Below are 20,215 nucleotides of genomic sequence, written 5' to 3'. Positions count from 1 at the left end.
TTACGAAGAACTGGACCTCCCTCCAAAATTGATAAAAAGACAATAAGAAAACTGGTCAGGAAGGCTGCCAAGAGGCCTACAGCAACATTAAAGGAGTACTGGCTGTGTGGTACATGTGACAACAATCTCCCGTATTCTTCATATGTCTGGGCTATGGGGTAGAGTGGCAAGACGGAAGCCGTTTCTTACCAAGAAAAACATCCAACCCTGGCTAAAGTTTGCAAAATCACATCTGAAGTCTCCCAAAAGCATGTGGGGAAATGTGTTATGATCAGATGAAACCAAGGTTTAACTTTTTTTGGCCATAATTCCAAAAGATATGTTTGGCATAAAAACAACACTGCACATCACCAAGAGAACACCATACCTGCCGTGAAGCATGGTGGTGGCAGCATCATGCTTTGGGGCTGTTTTTCTTTAGCTGGAACAGAGGCCTTAGTCAAGGTAGAGGGAATTATGAACAGTTCCAAATACCAGTCAACCTTCAGGCTTCTGCTAGAAAGCTGAACATGAAGAGGAACTTCATCTTTCAGCATGGCAACGACCCAAAGCATACATCCAAATAAACAAAGGAATGGCTTCACCAGAAGAAGATTAACATTTTGGAATGGCCCAGCCAGAGCCTAGACCTGAATTAGATTGAAAATCTGTGGTCTGAATTTTAAGCAAAAGAAAAGTCTATTTTCATGTAAACAAAAAGTGTAAGGGCTTTGTCTTCAAGTGGTTAGAAGAGTGGGTGATGTGTGGCATAAGCTTTTAATGTTGTGCATAAAATACCAGGACAGGTCAAACCCCCCAAATTACCCCTTTTAGGAAAGTAGACACCCCAAGCTATTTGCTGATAGGCATGTTGAGTCCATGGAATATTTTTCCACAAGTTTCGGGAAAATTACATTACATTTTTTTTATTTCACAAAGTTGTCACTAAATAATATATTGCTCAGACATGCCATAGGCATATGTGAAATTACATCTCAAAATACATTCTGCTGCTTCTCCTGAGTAGGGGATATTTTTTGGGAGCCTAGCCACGTAAAGGACCCTGAAAACCAATCACCACCTTCAGGCGTTTTTGATTTCATGCTTCACTGCCTTACAAAGTTTCGGAGGCCATAAAATGCCCAGATAGCACAACCTCCCCCCCCCCCCCAAAATGACACCATTTTGGAAAATAGACACCCCAAGCTATTTGCTGAGACACATGTTGAGTCCATGGAATATTTTATATTTTGCCACAAGTTTCAGGAAAATGACAATACATATTTTTTTCACAAAGTTGTCACTAAATGATCTATTGCTCAAACATGCCATGGGCATATGTGAAATTACACCCCAAAATACATTCTGCTGCTCCTACGAGGATACCATGTGTGGGACTTTTTGGGAGCCTACAGGACCCCGAAAACCAAGCATCACCTTCAGGATTTCTAAGGGTGTAAAATGGTGATTTCTCTTCTCACTACCTATCAGAGTTACAGAGGCTCTGAAATGTGCTATCTGGGCATTTCATGACCTCCAAAACTGTGATAGATAGTGAGGAGTGAAATCAAAAATGTACACCCTTAGAAAGCCTAAAGGCGGTGATTGTTTTCAGGTTCGGTACGTGGCTAGACTGCCAAAAAGCCCCACATGTGTGGTATCCTCGTACTTGGGAGAAGCAGCAGAATGTATTTTGGGGTGTAATTTCATATATGCCCATGGCATGTTTGAGCAATATATCATTTAGTGACAACTTTGCAGAAAAAAAAAAATTCCCGAAACTTGTGGCAAAATATAAAATATTCCATGGACCCAACGTGTCTCAGCAAATAGCTTGTGGTGTCTACTTTCCAAAATCATTTCGGGGGGGAGTTGGGCTATCTGGGCATTTCATGGGCTCCAAAACTGTTTGAAGTGAAATAAAAAATAAAGCCTGAATACGGTGCTTGGATTTCAGGGTCCTGTGCATGGCTAGTTTCCCAAAAAGTCCCACACATGTGGTATCCCCATACTCAGGGGAAGCAGCAGGATGTATTTTGGGGTGTCATTCCCCATTTACCCATGGCATGTTTGAGCAATATATTATTTCAGTGACAACTTTGTGTAATGTGCTCAACATGCCTCTCAGCAAATTCCTTGGGGTATCTATTTTCCAAAATGGGGTAATTGGGGGGGGGGGGGGGGTTTGGTACTACCCTGCTGCTTTAGCACCTCAAGAAATGATATAGGCAGTCATAAACCAAAATCTGCATAAATTCCAGAAAATGTACCCTAGTTTGTAGACGCTATAACCTTTGCGCAAACCAATAGATACACGCTTATTGAATTTTATTACCCAAGACATGTGGCCGAATACATTTTGGCCTAAATATATGACTAAAATTGAGTTTATTGTATTTTTTTTATAAAAAAAAGTAGAAAATATATTTTTTTCAAAATCTTTGGTCTTTTTTCGTTTATATCACAAAAAATAAAAACCACAGAGGTGATCAAATACCTCCAAAAGAAAGCTCTATTTGTGGGAAAAAAAGGATGCAAATTTTGTTTGGGTACAGCATTGCATGACCGCGCAATTACCAGTTAAAGCAGCGCAGTGCCAAATTGTAAAAAGTGCTCTGGTCAGGAAGGGGGTAAAACCTTCCGGGGCTGAAGTGGTTAAGGGTGTGCACACTTATGCAACCATATTATTTTATTTTTACTTCCCTACACTACAAAGATTTCAGTTTGTTGTTCAATTGGGCTGTACCATTTATAGGTCACATACATTAAAGGGGGAAAAAGTTCTGAAATTATTTATCTTTGTCAAATTTTTTTTATATCACAGAAACCTGACATTTTACCCAGGGTGTGTAGACTTTTTATATCCACTGTATTTGTGAATAGACTCCGGGACATAAATAAGCAAGGACCACACCCCTCTGCTGCATTTGCCCTTCCATCTGGGAGACCACGCATAGGCTCCATCTCTATGCCTCCTGTCCATTTGCACATATGAGGTTATTACATCTCCTATAGCAGTGATGGCGAACCTTGGCACCCCTGATGTTTTGGAACTACATTTCCCATGATGCTCAAGGACTCTGCAGTGTGGTTGAGCATCATGGGAAATGTAGTTCCAAAACATCTGGAGTGCCAAGGTTCGCCATCACTGTCCTATAGGTATGACTTCTCTTCTGACAATCTTTCTGCAATATGTTTTAGATAACCCTTTGCATACATTATTCTTACGCAAATTGTTTTGATTCTTACTTTTAGCTTTATGGACCTTATACTGGCAATAAGTCTCATCTTTCCACTTGTTCCCCTTTTATGTTGGGAAGTCTGCCACTAGCTTTTGGTCTAATGACGACACATTACCTCTATGTAAGATCTCTAATGATTCAATATATTTTGTCTTTATTTGATCTATCCCTTATCAATATCCCTCATCCATGTATTACATTACTATTCATTGCTACCATTTACATTTTAGAACTCCACATGGGGTGGGATCTCAGAAGTATCTCTTGGGTTTTTACCAGGACCAACTGAGGGACAATATATCCGCTTTATCCACCTGTTCCATAAGCATCTTACATACGTCTTATTCTTGACATTCATTGTCTCTAAAAACGTAAGTGCCCTTGTGGTTTGTTTTATGCTCAGTGAATATTGTGACCATTACCGAATACTTTTGTATTTTTGTATCTGTATTTGTTGCAGAGATTTTTGTGAACCATTAACCAGTGTCAACCCCCTGAGGAAGATTACGAATAGTTGAAACACGTCAGAGTTTCTGCTGATGGTGTATCAACTTATTATATTTGTGTTTGCTTTGCTTGTGTATGAACTCGTGTTTGTAGGCTTTATAACATTACCTTCATTTGCTTTGGTATACCACATGACCCCTGTTGTTTCAGGGATCATTTAATGTTGTCCAATAAAACATGTAATTTTAGATACATCTCTTCTTTGTTAATTGTTTACATTTACATCTTTGTGGTATCATAAAGTATCTAATTCTTTCCCACTGCATTGGGTCCTGCTTTAACTTTAGTGTATTTTATGTAATCTTCAGGCCTAAAATTATTTTTTAAGCATGTGTGCAAAAAGCCCACACACTGATCGAAATTCACCCCATCCCTGCTGGACAGTCTAGGACAAAAACAAAAAAAAGGCTCTCCCTAGCAGGAGGGCACTGTCAGCAATACAATCTTAACAGAGGTTCTAATCGTTCCATACTCTATCCAAAATTTTAGAACATCCTGCTGACTTTGGATATACAGTACATGAATTCTGTATGGGTGAACGGAGCTGATGTTCTCAAATAGAGGAGGCTTGCATTAATGGTTATTAGTGGTCACAATTTACAGACGGTGTCATTGTTTATCCATAGAGCAGCCTTTTTCAACTAGGGATCCTCCAGAATTTGCTAGGGGTTCCTTGAGCGGTTAGAGATTGTTCTTCTTCTGATAGGTCCTGCATAGTTCTGTGGCTGATATCACCCAGCAGTGACATCAAGGTGGGTCCAGTTGAGCTTTGCCTCTCATCTCTCAGGTAAGATCTTTTAGCTGCCTGTCAGGGAACCTTTTTCCCTCTAATTAAGTAAAGACTATTGCTTTCAATGACTACCAATGTAAAAAGGGCATGCCGCCTACTGACCACCACCAGTGTAAGAGGACCATTCTCCACTGTTCAGTAATAGAAGAGGCACATTGCTTTTCTACTTGCTAATATTACTTTTCAAATTTGGGTGCCAAATATTCTAGGTATGTCACATTTTTCATTCCTTTATTTATTATTGTATTCACAACTTGCTGATGGGGAGCTCCCTGGGAAATGAAATCACTTTTAGGGAATCCTTGAGGGCAAAAAAAAAAGAATAAGAATGCTTGCCATAGAAGGTACCAGTGCTGTGTTGGCAAAACTGAGATCATCATCAGCCCGGAGGGCTTTCACACTAGATCGGTGCGCTGGCAGGACGGTCAAAAAAGTCCTGCTAGCAGCATCTTTAGAGCGGTGAATTCACCGCTCCTACCCTTTGAAATCAATGGGGCAGCACGGCTATACCCTTTTTGCGACCGCTAAAACGGTGGTAAAGCAGAGCTAAAAAATAGAGCCGCTTTACCGCCGCCGCCGCTCCCGCCCCAGTGTGAAAGGGGCCTTATTCCCTCCGTTCTGGTGATCTGGCCAGTAACACGCCTCCTGAATTAGAGTGCCCACATGCTGGAAGAAGGAACTCGGTTTGAGCCCATACAAAATGAACAGGTTGAAATCACTATGACAAGCCTGGGTTCACACAGGAGCGGTGCAGGAAACTGCATGTGATTTGGACAGGAATAGCACCACAATCCTGTTCAATTTGCAAGATATTCTTTGCAGTGCGACTTGAGCCCATTCATTTTGCATGGGCTGAAATCGCACCACAAAAGGTATTGTTTTTTTGGGCATCAAAGCATTTTCACACGTACGAGTACATGTAAAAATACTCAATATCAGTTTTGATGCAACCTTAGACAGCAGCATTGTCAGTCTTGGGGGAAGCTAGTTTTAAATGTATTAGCAGATTTAGATACACTACAAAATGGAAGCCAAACTCCAGCTAACACTTTATAAGCAGTTACAGCATTTTTTTCTTTTTACGATAAAGGTTTTACATACACTATATTGCCAAAAGTATTGGGACACCTGCCTTTACACATACATGAAATTTAATGACATCCCAGTCTGGGAAGGCTGCCCATAACATTTAGGCATGTGTCCATGGGAATGTTTGACCATTCTTCCAGAAGCACATTTGTGAGGTCAGGCACTGATGGTGGATGAGAAGGCCTGGCTTGCAGTCTCTGCTCTAGTTCATCACAAAGGTGTTCTATCGAGTTGAGGTCGGGACTCCTCCACCACAAAACTCACTTATTCATGTCTTTATGGACCTTGATTTGTGCACTGGTCCAGATCATTTAGTGGAGGGGGGATTGTGGTGTGGGGTTGTTTTTCAGGGGTTGTGCTTGGCCCCTTAGTTCCAGTGAAGTGAACTCTTAAGGCGTCAGCATACCAAGACATTTTGGACAATTTATACTCCCAACTTTGTGGGAACAGTTTGGGGATGGCCCCTTTCTGTTCCAACATGACAGTGCACAAAGCAAGGCCCATAAAGATATGGATAAGCGAGTTTGGGGTGGGGGAACTTCACTGGCCTGCACGGAGTCCTGACCTCAACCCGATAGAACACCTTTGAGATGAACCTCCCAAATGCACTTCTGGAAGAATGGTCAAACAGTTCCATAGACACACCCCCTAAACCTTGTGGACAGCCACAGTTGAAGCTATTATAGCTGCAAAGGGTGGGCCAACTCAATATTGAACCCTAGGGACTAAGGCTGGGATGTCATTAAAGTTTGTGTGTGTAAAGGCAAGCGTCACAGTACTTTTGGCAATATAAGTTTACATAAAAGCTGATCATTGTAAACACCCCTTTCAGTGTTAAATGGTCTGTCTCATCTCCAACGTTACCTTCTGCTGGACAACTTGTTCTTTTGAGAAAAAAAACTAACTGGCCAGTTCATCAAATCAAAATAGAAGAACTAATGCAGCCATCACATTTAAGAATTGGTAAGCTGTAATACAATATACATTTACTTTTTATTCTACTTTAACGTCGGAGCTCAAACTTTTTCTAAACCTTAGCTCTTCCATTAAAGGTTATAAGCAGAAGGCTGGAAATCACTGAATGGTACCACCTTGAGTGGAAAGCACTGAACTCTGTTCTAGAGAACCTTTTGAAAGGTCAACTCAAAGCAAAACATCAAATGTGTGAAGTACTTATGTGGTCACTTAAACCTTGGAACTATGTCAAAGTCCTCCCAATGTAGCTGTATCTAAATTGTATGTAGCCTAACAGCTAGATTCCTGAAAATAGGAATTTATTGATTTCACTGTTCTCTTAGGTCAATTTATTAGGTGATGTATTGTAGAGGAGCTGTGGTATACAGCACTGGAAAGAAAGGCCTGTGTTCTATCGAACAGTTCCTCCATCGAAAAGTGCCCGCGCATGCGTAGAACAGAAGGGCGCTCTAGCTGATTTCTCGATCAGCTGACGTGATGTCACCATAGTGCATGCGTACATCGTAGGAGGCTTTTTTTTGACGGGAGATAGCATTTCGCGGGCACAATTGAAAGCAAGAGCTGAGGGACACCGTAGTTGTCAGATTGAGCCTCTCTGTTGCAGGGCGGGTTTTGTCTAGTGTTGCAATATACACTTAGACACAGGCAAAACCTGCCTTTCAACACAGCAAACCCGCCCTACCACTCAGACAAACCTGCGCCGCAACAGCGAGACACGATATGACAAATATGGTGTCCCTCAGCTGTTTAAAAAAAATTAAATAAAAGCATAGGAAGAGGCTATAAAAACGTATTTAATACAGGCAACTCACATTTTGGATGTGATCTATGAGCATTCAGTCACTTTAAAAGCTGAGCATGGATGTGGTCATGTGATAGTCCGTCAAGCTGAGGCACTGTAGACTATGGCGGCCAGGAAGTGCCACAGACGCCAGCAGTGGAGCGCAGTGACTAAATGCTCATACATCACATCCAAAATGTGAGCTGCCTCTATTAAATATGTTTTTATAATTAAAGTGGTTGTAAACTATTCCCCACAACTTTGTCCTATGTAAATCAGCATAAAAAACCCTAACACTGCTTGTAGATATCTCCTTACTTGCTTAGTATTGCTGTAATCCTTTTTGTTCTTTAGAATGACATCACTGAGCATGCCCAGATCTCCCCTGATTTAAGGCACACTCACTATGTCTTATCTATCTGTTATCAGGACTTCCTACGGAACAACACTGAACTCCCAGCAGGCTGCAGAATGCAGAGCTTCCTTCTACACACCATGTGACCTCACATGCTGTGTAATGCAGGGCATGGGACAGAAATAACTGCAGTCTTATCAGCTAATGCTGATAAGACTCACACAGGCAAACTCTAGATAAGCAGCACAAGTAAATACTATGAAATAAAACAAGTCAGCTATGAACAGGGAAGCAGGGTTACCATAGAAACGTTGGATTGAGAAGGAGGCTTGGTTAACAGTACAGGAAGTGCTCAATGTAAGGGCAGAAATACACTCCACTGTGGACTCAGAAAACAATACTTAAGATGGCACTACCTAACCCCTGGAAACGATTTTTATTTTTTTTTTAAGTTTCTTTAAACAGTAATATGTGATTTGGGCTGGATTACAGTGGCTATAGTCTGATAATTACTTATTATAATAGACTAAATGAAAAGCAGCATCAAAGAGGGAGAGTTTACTTCCTCTTTAAAGTGTATGTTATCTCTACACACAGAGGCACCCCTTCTTTGCTTTTTTTCCACAGACTTAGGAACATGGTTTCTGTCCTTCACTGATGGCAGCCCTGGATATGGAGCTCCTGGTTTTAAATGCTTTCCTTTGTTGTACTGGACAGTAGCTTTTATATTTATAATCATACGGATCTTAACATAATATGGACTCTCATTCGTATAATTGGATTTTTCATTTCAATTGGTGAGAGACTGGTGGACATTGGGAGAAATCTTTGACCCCGTTTCTGTGCATTTACTTGTGTATTATCCCTCAGCTGTTTGCATAGCATTCAATTGTGGCCTTCAAATGGCATCTTCCATCGGAAAAAAGCCTCCTACGATGTGCACATGCGCTATTGGTCACGTCATGCTGATCAGGAAATCAGCTGCAGTGCTCTTCCGTTCTGCGCATGAACACCTGCACTTTTAGGTAGGTGTTCCTAGAACACTACATTATCAGAAACAAAACACTTTAATGTAGGTGGTGACCTGATGCATACACAAGTTAATATAAATTACATATATAAAGCAGCCCTGAGCATCTAGGCCCCCTTTCTCTGTATAACAAATCTTAATTTTTAATTCTACTTTGTAAATTGTGTAATCTGAAGTTTTATCTTTATTAAAATATCAAATCATTTACAGCTGTAATAATTTAGGATCTGGATTAGTGTATGAATGATTGTCTGATTTAAATAAGATTATGACAAAAAGGGTGGTCACTGATTACACACAAGTGTAATTTTTATTTAACACAGAGGAGTGGAAGAGTTACATCACAAGGTATGTTAGGTGTAACCTTAACAGAAGTTTGAGTTTGTGTAGACAATTAGTATGACTACCACTTTTCAGCAGCCATGAATGTTTACTGAAGCAATTATTATAATACAAGATTTATATGGTGCCAACAGTTTACAGAGTGCTTTACAATATAAAAAGGAGGGACTGTACAATTACAATACAGAAGGAGTAGGAGGGCCCTGCTCATGGAGCTTACAGTCTAAAGGGAGGGGGAGGTGGTACAAAGAGGTAATAGCTGCAGGAGATGATCTGATGAAATTGACTCAAGTACAGTTCTCAGGTGGAGGTGTGTTGGCTTCCCTGAATAAATTAGTTTTTAAGGATCGGCTAAAGGCGGACAGGGTGAGAGCTGACTGGACAAACTGGGGCAGGGAGTTTCAGAGAATGCGAGAAGTTGTAGAGAAGTCCTACAGGCGAGCATGGGAGGAGGTAAAAGAACCAGATCGCAGGAGGAGAAGAGGGGGCGATTTTGGGTGATAGCTGCAAATGAAGTTGGCGTGGTAGCTGGGGACAATGTTTTGGATGGCCTTATATGTTGTGATTAATATTTTTAATTTTATATGATTGGGTAGGGGAAGCCAGTGAAGAGATTGGCAGCAGTCACCGATCGGTTAGTAAAGAATATTGGTGTAGCAGCAGTATTCATGATAGACTGAAGGGGGATAGTCTCTGTAAAAATAGGCCAGTGAGGAGGGAGTTTAAGTAGTCAAGGTGGGACATAACCAAGGAATGGATAAGTTGTTTTGTGGTGTCTAGTTGGGAAGAGGCAAATTCTGGAAAACTTGTGAAGGTTAAGGTGGAAAAACTAATGATTTGATGTGGGGGCTGAAGGAGAGGTAACAGTCTAGGATTACACCTAGCACCCTGGCATGTGTGGAGAGAACAATGTTTGTAGCATTGACCTCAACGGTAAAGTCACTGGGAGGAGATCAGCTTTAGAAAGATTGAGTTGGAGGAAGTGGTGTGATATCTATACTGATATGTCGCTCAGGGGTGAAGTAAGGATTGAGGGTAGAAGAGAGTTGATGAAAGGGTTTTTATGAGAGTGGTGTGGAAGATTTGTTAAGCAGTGTGGAGGCAGGAGTTGTATTTGAGAAGAGCAGTTTTGTAGAGGGTAAAGTCTTGCAGGGATTTAGTTTTTCACCATGCTCGCTCAAGAGCACAGCTGAAGCTCTTAAGAATTATGGTGTTGTCTGTTTGCCAGGGTTGTAGTAGGAGTGGCCTGGCTCTGCGTGTATAGAGAGGCACACGTGTGTCCAGGGAGGATGACAGTATATTATTGTAGACAGATGTGAACAGGTCTGGGCAGGACATGGGCCCCATTTTCTCATAAAGGCTGTCAGTAGCAGAATGAAGAAGGGAAAGGTTGAGATGGCAAAGGTTCCTGCAAGTAAATGTTTGAAGTTTGGCAGCATGGGAGGTAGGAGACAGGAAGAGTGCGAAACTGATACGGTTGTGATCAGAGAGAGGAAAATGGGTGTGAGAGATATTGCAGGGAGTGCAGAGGTGGGAGAATGAGTTTGAGAGTGTTGCCATCGGAGCGAGCGGTGATTTGTGTCCATTGTGTTAGGTTAAAAGAGGAGGTTATGCACATTGTGCTTAAAAGTACATATAAACTATCTGAATGACATTGAAAGCCCAACTGCAGGCAAAATAGTGCATTACTTCATTCCTCAGTCTTGATTCCAACCACATCTTCCTAAGCCACCCTGCAGTTTAAATAGACCAAAATCACAGTTTCCTATATGATCCATGATATTTCCTGCCCTGGGGACTGGGCATTTTTCCCTGCTCATAGATAATACCCAAAAGTGGTGCTAAATCCAAAATAAATACTACAAGACAAATACCATACACAAATAATGCATTGGATATCATACAATTTGTGTAAAATAAACATGTCAGAAACTAAATAAAGGGAATGGGTTGTTTTCCCAATAGTGTTAAATCACAAGCAGTACAAGTCCAAATTCCTATAAAGAAGAAAAAGCCCTAAAACAATCTGCAAAAAATGGGGACTTTGGTGATAAATCGCTAGAAGCTTCCCCACACTCCCATTTAGTTTTTTACCCTCTTAAAAGTATTTTTAGATGGTTGTGCCTAGGTTTCTTTTTTTTAAAATAAATTTTACATATTTCACTATGTGCATACTTGCATTTTTTTTTTTTACTTCCCATTGGCAAACATCTAATGTTGGCAGATATATCCAGATGAAGGATGTACTTTGTACCTGGAAAATCATCTGTCAGATATGTTTGAGCCCTATCGTTATAATTTAATGGTCCACACTGTCTGGTAAAAAGCTCCTTTAAACAGTGTCACCTGGTGGTGACTTCATGCTCTCTGCAACAGGAAATAGGACTTCTAGCAATTTATTATGTATTAGCTATTGGTATCCCAATTGCATAGGGGTTGCTTGGTCAAAACAATACCTCAACCGAGTCCCCCCCGATACAGTTTCCCACGAAAATAAGCCCTAACGTGATTGTCGGTGATGGCTGCAATATAAGCCCTATCCCTCAAACAAGCCCTAGTTAAAGTCCGTGTAGGTCTTATTTTCAGGGTAGGGCTTATATTGCAGCCATCACCGACAATCACGCTAGGTCATATTTTCGGGGGAAACAGGGTAGCTATCCTCTTGGACACTACCCCTGGAGCCTATGAGAGAGGACCTGGTCGCTGGAAGTGGTGCCTCCACCAATAGAAGATATCCACATCACACAGTCCGTGATGGGGACACTAAAGAAGACCCTAGGAAGTAAACGGAAGAATAATCATGTGAGTGGGCTTCAGTTAAGTAAAAAGACAGTTTTCATCTTTTGTTGCATTTGATGCACTCAGATTGTTTGCGTTTGGATTCTAGTCTGAATCCACAAGATCATTCCCCTCAGGAAGCAGTCACTGTGCACCACCAATAAAAAGCTGACAGGGCACCCCCTGCCTTGCAGCCACACATATACATGCCCATTATATTGGGAATGTGCGGCAGCAAGCACTAGTTTCCTGGTGGTGTAGCTTGTGTTGAATTTCAATCATTTCTAGCCTATTCCCATTTGTCCAAATGATCAAAAAGTAGGCTTTTAATCTTTAAGAAGAGTTGCACACATTTACTATGCCCTGTGAATATGCAGTGCTGTGTCACATTTTACAGAGGCTGCTGTCTGAACTAAAATAAAGCACGACAATATCCTGTTATGGGGGTGTTTCTCTGCAGCATGGACTGGAACACTTCTTAGGATAGAAGGAAGAAATGGATGGGTCAAAATATCAAATTTTTGAGGCAAATCTGCTGCCCTCTACTAGAAAGTTGTCAATGGGAAAAGGTTTACCTTCCAACATGACAATGACCCAAAGCACAGAGCAACAATTACCACACAGTGGTTGAAACAGAAAAGGGTCAATGTACTTGCATGGCGTAGTCAGAGCCCAGACTCAATTGAAAATCTATGGAATGACTAGAAGACTGAAGTCTGCAAACGGTCACCATCAAATATAAGCAGCTCTGCAAAGAAGAGTGGGCAAATATTGCAAGAAGTGTAGATGTGCAAAGTTAGTAAAGACATATCCCAACAAACTAAAGGCTATAAATAAAAGCAAAAGGTTGTCCAACAAAATACTGACATAAGGAGGAGAGGTGGGGGGAAATCGTGATCTTTTTTCAGCTCAGTAATTCTGTTTTTGAATTTCCTGACATGTTGGTGTTATATCCATCTTTCAATTGTATGTTAAGTTGCATTAGTAAAACACAGCTGAATAAAAACAAAAAAATGGTGCGTCTTCATTTCAGGCTGCAATGCAAGAAAATGGGATTCTAAAGGGGTGATTCTTTTCTATACCCACTGTATGTAGTATAAAAAAAAAAAGAGCTTTATAAATGAAATTTGGCAACATGTATTTTATCAGAAAAAAAAAATAAAAAATCTAAGAAGATCATAGATTAAGAGGCGCTGGGTAACAAGAATCTCTACAATTGTAAGTGCCAAACTGTCCCAAAAAGAAAAGATAGAAGCTGGTGAAATATATTGTCAAAGAAAGCTGGAGGCGGCCCAGAGAGGGATGGACAAAAAAAATTTATGAAGAAAAAAAATAAAATTTCTCCCGGTATTCCAACTGACTCCTGGAAGTTCCACTTGTTTTAGTAGTTTTTATTTTTATCTTTTACCAGTTCCAGCATTTGCAAAACAGTATACCATCTCTGTCCAAATTAATCAAAATGTAAATATTACTGCACAAAGAGACGCAAGTTAAAATAGAGTTTAACAGATGTAAACTATTTATTGAATATTTGCCACCAAATATTGTTAAATACATAATCTTGCAGCTTTTCGGTTTCAAGTTAAAATGTCAGAAACAGAACACCAATATTTACAATTCTTATAAGGAATGTTATATAATGACACATTAAGGCGTAAATTTTTTTGGCTTATAATTCTGAAAAGAATGATAATAGCAAAAAAGTGATGCAAAATCTTCATTGTAAGATTATGATAAGCTACAATAAATCTTACAAAAATATGGTGTAAGATGGCAATAATCCCATTTAACATCCTGCATTTATGTCCCTCTTGCGGAACTGATAATTTATACAGTCAAAACTTAATTTACATAATAAAAGTAGCTCTGTCCACCACTGAAAATTACAGCTCCCAGTCATTTACACATTTCAGGCCACAGTTTTAAAGGTCTGGAGTATCAAGTTGGTTTGATGAATTAAGCGGTTGGCACTTATAAATACATTTAATGCCCTAAAAAACAAAAACACAAAAAACATTTCATTAAATATTGAAAAAATAAATAAATGGCAAAACATGAATTTGTTAAACATTACAGAGATACTTTGACAAAAACTGTAAAGTTAAAGCACACCATAAATTATGCAATTTCATATTTTTAGATACACCCATCACTTATTTAAGACCCACTAAACTTAAAATGACAGTAAAAGGCAATAAGAGAGCTCTTATCCTTGTAAAACGCCTGTGACTAAGGACGCACAGAAAAAAAAAAAATATATATCTAAAAAAGGATTTTGTTATAACAGCTTGCCTGTAAAATCCTTTTATTTTGAAGTACATCACAGGACACAGAGCCATAGTAATTACTATGTGGGTTATAGGTCACCTTCAGGTGCTAGACACTAGCACACCCTAAACAGGAAGTGGCCTCCCTATATAACCCCTTGTAAGGATTAAGGGGTGTCTAAACAAAATGGTTGACCTTATGTCTTATATTTTTCTATCCTTCTCTGTAAAATAAGGATTCGTCATCTATTGTCACGTACTCATCAAGAAGAGGCCGCATCAGCCCTAAAAAGCAGTCTACGCCCAGAAGATTGTCTTATCAGCTGATAACACCCGGAGAATTGTCTTTCCTTTGCAAAAATGTTGTTTTTTTTACATTTGCTGATGTTTGCCCTTTTCTGTCTATAAAAGATGTAATAAAGAAGCCTCAGGGCCACAGTCAGTCAGAGACAGTCAGAGTTAACGACGGACTTCTGAGCAGAAATACTGAATACTTCTGTGTCTCTTTGCTCGGATAAGAACTCGAACTAACAATTGGGAAACGGTAACATAACCTGACAAATAGGTGACTTGTTGAGGTCACACCTAACATTTCTGGCGCCGCGAATAGGGACTCGCTGAAGAAACTACAAGAGGCGAACGAACATAAGGACGGAACGAAATGGTCGGGCACATCAAAGAACCACAGACAAATCCTGCGCAGGTAAGAAAAGCTTTATTTTCTTATAAACTCTGTGCTTCTTAGATTTGTGCCCACCTGATCTGTCTGAATTGTTCTTCAGGTAAACACCAACCTCTGTAGTAGGCGGGTCTTGAACTTAATATTTTGGCTTATGTTACCGTTGTTTCTTGTCTGTCTACTTGTCATCTGTCTGTTGTGAATGAGATAAGCCCTGTTTGTATGGTGTGAATTGAAACATATATCATCCCAATGGGTAACGGAATGCGCCCTTAACTCGTAAGAGTACTTTGGGGGTCCGACACTTAAGTTTGATATACGCTTTTTGATTCATGAGCCTAAAAACGGGTTGAAAGTATAAGTCCTGACTGCCTCAATAAAGCAGGAATAAGAAACGAATGCTGAGAGATTCCATGGTAATGGGAAGGGAAATAAGGTCTCCACAAAAGCCCGGAGACCTAGTCATATGTGTTTGGCCACCAAAAGGGAATGCTTGTATATGTTGTAGCCGTCAGTCTGGTCATAATATTTGTCAGTTGGCTAGCATATAAGGTAATTCGATTTCAGAAATCTCATATAGGAGAGGTTTTTAGTATTTTGGCACCCTAGGAGGAGAAGGCAACGAGACACTTAGTAAGTGATCCAAACGCCACCTAGGCAGGACTGTCAAAATGGGCCAGACACATGGTAAACCCCAGGAGGAATCTCAGAAATGTTATGCTGTTAAAGACATAATTACAATGTTGTATGGGAAGGATAAGGCACAGGGCACAAATAGGATTCTCAAGAAATTGGGGATGGATGGAGAAAATGGATTAAGTGTAGAAGGTTGGGAAGAAATAAAGAAAGACAGACAGGGAGAGATACTGCAGAACAGATGGGTATCACAAATACAATGTTTAATTAAGGTTTCCAACAGGGCTGAAGAGGAGGGATGGGAGTATTGTCAGGAAAAGGGTGGATGGGATATGAAGGTCCGACACAAAAGTCTTCCTTCTGCTCCCGGCGATAGGGTAAATACGGGAGATACTCCACCTCCTTATAACACTACCACACCAGGTAATGAAAGACCAAAACTTTATCCTTCCTTAAGAGGAAGAGGATGGGTATGCCGAGTATGCGGTACCCAGAATACAGACTGGGCACAGGAATGTGTACATTGCGGCGCTCAAAGACCAGAGCCCGTAGCTCCAGTCCATAGTCGGACTAGGGTAATACAAGTAAATAATCCAAATGCGGGTCAAGCAGGACAGCCACCTACAGTGACCCGACAAGTCGTTCTGAGGACATGGACACCTTGGTCGGCTGACACTCTTATGGCATTAATACAGAATGCTCCTGATCCCGTAGCAAAACCTGCCGCATTCTGTAGATTCGTGACACAATTACTAGACACACATGAAGCGACTTGGCAAGATGGGGAAGATATATGTAGACATAAAATGACACTAACGATGTTTAATCAATTTATGAATGAAATTGCTCCACATAGACCACAAGGGGATCCTACCACAGATCCACCAGGAATACACCCCCGTCATATAGACTCTAGACCCCTGTTTATTGCTCAGTTACGAGAATTTTGCCAAGGGAAACAGCAGGAAAGGGGTTCGACAGCGCCCATAAAACAGGCCCCAGGTCAGACTGTTACAGAATTTTACCTCAACATGGAAAGCATGATGGCTGACGAAGGTCTAGATTTAGCCTTACCCGTCACCATTAGGGCTTTCAATCGACAGTTTATGGAAGGACTAGTACCCCAAATAGGTGACAAACTGAAGGCATGTACTCCCGAATGGAGAGCCATACGGGACAGAGGAACATTGTTGCAGAAAGCACAAGGCATAGAGGCTGATTTAGCAGAAACTAAACCCAGAAGGACACCGGGAGTTAACACTGTTGCCCGGGTCAATGAAGGAGGGAATTCCTCCCGTAAACCTCTTACCTGTTATTACTGCAACAAGGTGGGACATATAAAAAGAGACTGTAGGAAAAGGATAAAAGACGAACAGGAAGGAAACACAGACAGAGGCGTACCAATGATAGGGATTATCCGACCGCATGACTTGCCCCAGTCCTAGCTGAATCAGAGAACAAAATGCTCCACATGTTGATGAAGGTGGAAGGTAAACATATTCCTTGTTTGGTTGACACAGGAGCGTCACGCAGTCTGTTGTCTGATTCAGTAGTCCCTCCACACATGACGTCCCGTGACACCATACCCATAAGTGGTTATGACGGTCTTTTGTCCGATGCCCCACTGACTAAACCTTAAAAAGTAAAAATAGGGGGAATGGCTACCGCCTGACACTTGTGTATTGTTGCAATATGTAGATGACCTATTGTTATGTTGTCCGGATAACGATACTTGTTTAAAAGCCACTCTCTCATTGTTACAATTCCTGGCTGAAAAAGGGTGCAAGGTGAATAGAACTAAGTTACAGGTATGTCAGAAAAAGGTTGTCTTTTTGGGCCACTGTATATCCCAGGGTACTCGACATCTCACTGAAGACCGAGTCCAGGCCATAAGACAAATGAATATCCCACGCAACTTTAAGCAACTTCGTATGTTTCTGGGAATGGTATCATATTGTAGACAATGGATACCACATGCCAGTTCTCTGATGCAGCCATTATATGATTGCTTGAAAATAGTACCCTATGTACTCACAGAAGCAGGTCATGAATCTTTTAGCACCTTAAAAAGGTTACTAATTTCGGCACCTGCGATCGGGATCCCTGATTATACCAAAACATTTCATTTGCACATTGCTGAAATCACGGGACACGCAACAGGGGTGTTGACACAACAACACATCAAACAAAGGCCGGTAGCATACTTCTCGGCGGCTCTCGATCCTGTCTCTAGAGGATCACCGTCCTGTGTACGAGCAGTTGCAGCAGTGTCAATTATCATTGACAAATCCTCAGAAATTGTCTTAGACAATCCTGTAGTGGTACATACCACACATGACATACACGCCATCTTATCACAGGTCCAACCAAAACACATATCAATGGCAAGGCAGCTGCGTCTACAATGCACTTTGCTCCTACCCCCCAATGTTACCTTTCAGCGATGCACTTCTTTTAACTTAGCACAGCTTTTACCATTACAGACAGATTTGACAGGGGGGAGTAATGATGATAATGGTGTAGATACAGCACAAGATACTCAGGATTCTGACACACTTTCATTTCATGACATAACATCTGATGAACATGATTGTTTCCAACTTATGGAACAAGAAACCACGGGGTTCCCACATGTCACAGACATACCCATTGCAAATGCAGAACACACACTGTACATAGATGGTAGTAGATTTGCCGATGACAAAGGTAAATATCACACAGGTTATGCTGTGGTAACGGACACACAGGTAATTGAGGCAAAGTCACTACCAGCACACATGTTGGCACAAGAAGCGGAACTAACCGCTCTAGAGAAAGCCCTAGAACACTTGGAGGGACAAGAAGGGAACATTTACACTGATTCCGCATACGCCTACGGTGTGGCACATGATTATGGCCACATATGGAAAGCTAGAGGTTACCTTACAGCAGCAGGCACACCTGTTAAACATGGTGAAGGAATCAAAAGAGTCCTGAACAATCTTCAAAAGGTTATAAGAGTAGCCATCATGAAGATAGCGGCACACACGAGCGCAAAAACAACTGAGGCAAAAGGAAACGCATTTGCAGATTTAACTGCAAAGAAGGCAGCTCTAGGGGAAGTAAGCCCTGAGACCTTAGCCACGGTACAGGTGAGTATGCCCGAAACCACATGGCAGCAGCTAATGGAACTACAGGAACAAGCAGGGGCTATTGAGAAGGACCGTTGGGTTAAGGAGGGAGCTGCACCAGGCCTTGACAATGTATGGAGAGAAGGAGACAAAATATGTCTACCCGGTTCTCTATACCCCGCAATGGCAGCGGCTGTTCACTTACCCACTCATGTCAGCTCCAATTCTATGTATAGGATTGTAAGCCAAGGATGGCTAGCCCCTGGATTCAGTAGTACTGCAAGGAACTACTGTGCTGCATGCCAAATCTGTCTGATTAATAACCCAGGACAGAGAGTGAAAACCCCACGTAAACATCAGGTCCGGGCCCAATATCCCTTTCAGAGACTGCAGATTGACTACATACAAATGCCTAAGAGCGGCCCCTTTGAATTTGTTCTCGTGTGCATCTGCCTATTTTTCAGGCTGGCCGAAAGTTATCTTGTGAAATCAGCTACGGCAAAAGCCACCGCCAAGAAACTGATTACTGAGCTGATACCTAGGTTTGGTCTCCCAGAAACAATAGAATCAGATAGGGGGACACATTTCACGGGAGAAATAATGCAAAATGTGATGGCAATGTTAGGGGTTCAACAAAGTTTTCATACTCCTTACCACCCACAGAGTTCAGGATCAGTAGAAAGAGTAAATGGTACAATCAAGCTGAAAATACAAAAAGCTATGCAAAAGTTAAATAAACCATGGCCTGAGTGCCTAGCTTTAGCTTTGTTCTCTATTAGGTACACCCCAACAGGAAAAACAGGGTTATCCCCATATGAAATACTGTTTGGAAGTGCACCTAGATTAGGTTTATATTTTCCTCAAAGTATGCAATTACAATGTGATAGTTTAACTACGTATGTAATACAGTTGCAACAGCGTCTGACTAAAATCCACAAGAGTGTGTATTCTTCTCTTCCAGACCCTAATTCTGTCACAGGTACACACGATCTACAACCAGGAGACTATGTGTATGTAAAGAAACATACCAGAAAGACACTGGAACCAAGGTTTGAAGGTCCTTTCCAGGTGCTATTGATTACAGCAACCTCAGTGAAATTGGAAGGGAAACCTACCTGGATCCACGCTTCTCATTGTAAAAAGGAGCCAGTTGGCAAATGACAACATGTATCTTTTTTATTGTTTCAGTAATTCTGGCTAATAGTTTGGTTACCTCACAGAATAAAATATACAAGGATGAAGGATTTTCTAAAAAAATGTTATTACTGAAGTTTAAATATGCTTATGCCCAGAAGTCAGGATATGAGAAATGTTGGATTTGTAGCAAATTACACCCCAGCACAGCAAGTATACCACTGATGGCAGTTCCTATAAACTATACTGATCTTGCTAACAGTAGCATTAACATAATTAAAACAAATACCAGTGAGACAGTAATGTTTAAGTCAAATGGTCTCGCCTTTTCCCCTGATTGGTGTTTCAACCTAGGGAACACAACGGGAGGAAATGGAGAATGCCAAGACAGCAAGTTTAATTTGTCCATTGTCGTATTAAATGGAAGCTTCTATCCCAGTAATTCCAGCACACACCAGACATTATCTGACTTCCTCACTAACATTGTGGATAATAATGTTAGGTGGTTAGTATCCAACTTA

The 20,215-nt window shown here is 41.0% G+C and overlaps 1 protein-coding gene across 1 annotated transcript in view; it reads right to left on the bottom strand.

Annotated features, from left to right (window-relative positions):
• Positions 1 to 13,364: 13,364 nt before the first annotated feature.
• The window catches only part of PDCD10 (programmed cell death 10), an 89,136-nt gene continuing 82,285 nt past the window's right edge, over positions 13,365 to 20,215 (bottom strand). Inside the window, exon 8 of the mRNA XM_077488030.1 lies at positions 13,365 to 13,859. Coding sequence (XP_077344156.1) covers positions 13,778 to 13,859 — 82 coding nt within the window. The 3' untranslated portion in view covers positions 13,365 to 13,777. The remainder of the gene's footprint in view (positions 13,860 to 20,215) is intronic.

The sequence above is a fragment of the Lithobates pipiens genome, unplaced genomic scaffold (genome assembly GCF_037356315.1).
Source record: "Lithobates pipiens isolate NorthernLeopardFrog02 unplaced genomic scaffold, aLitPip1_a1.2 Scaffold_18, whole genome shotgun sequence".
Taxonomy (NCBI): Eukaryota; Metazoa; Chordata; class Amphibia; order Anura; family Ranidae; genus Lithobates; species Lithobates pipiens.
This window is presented reverse-complemented; position numbering and strand designations above follow the sequence as displayed.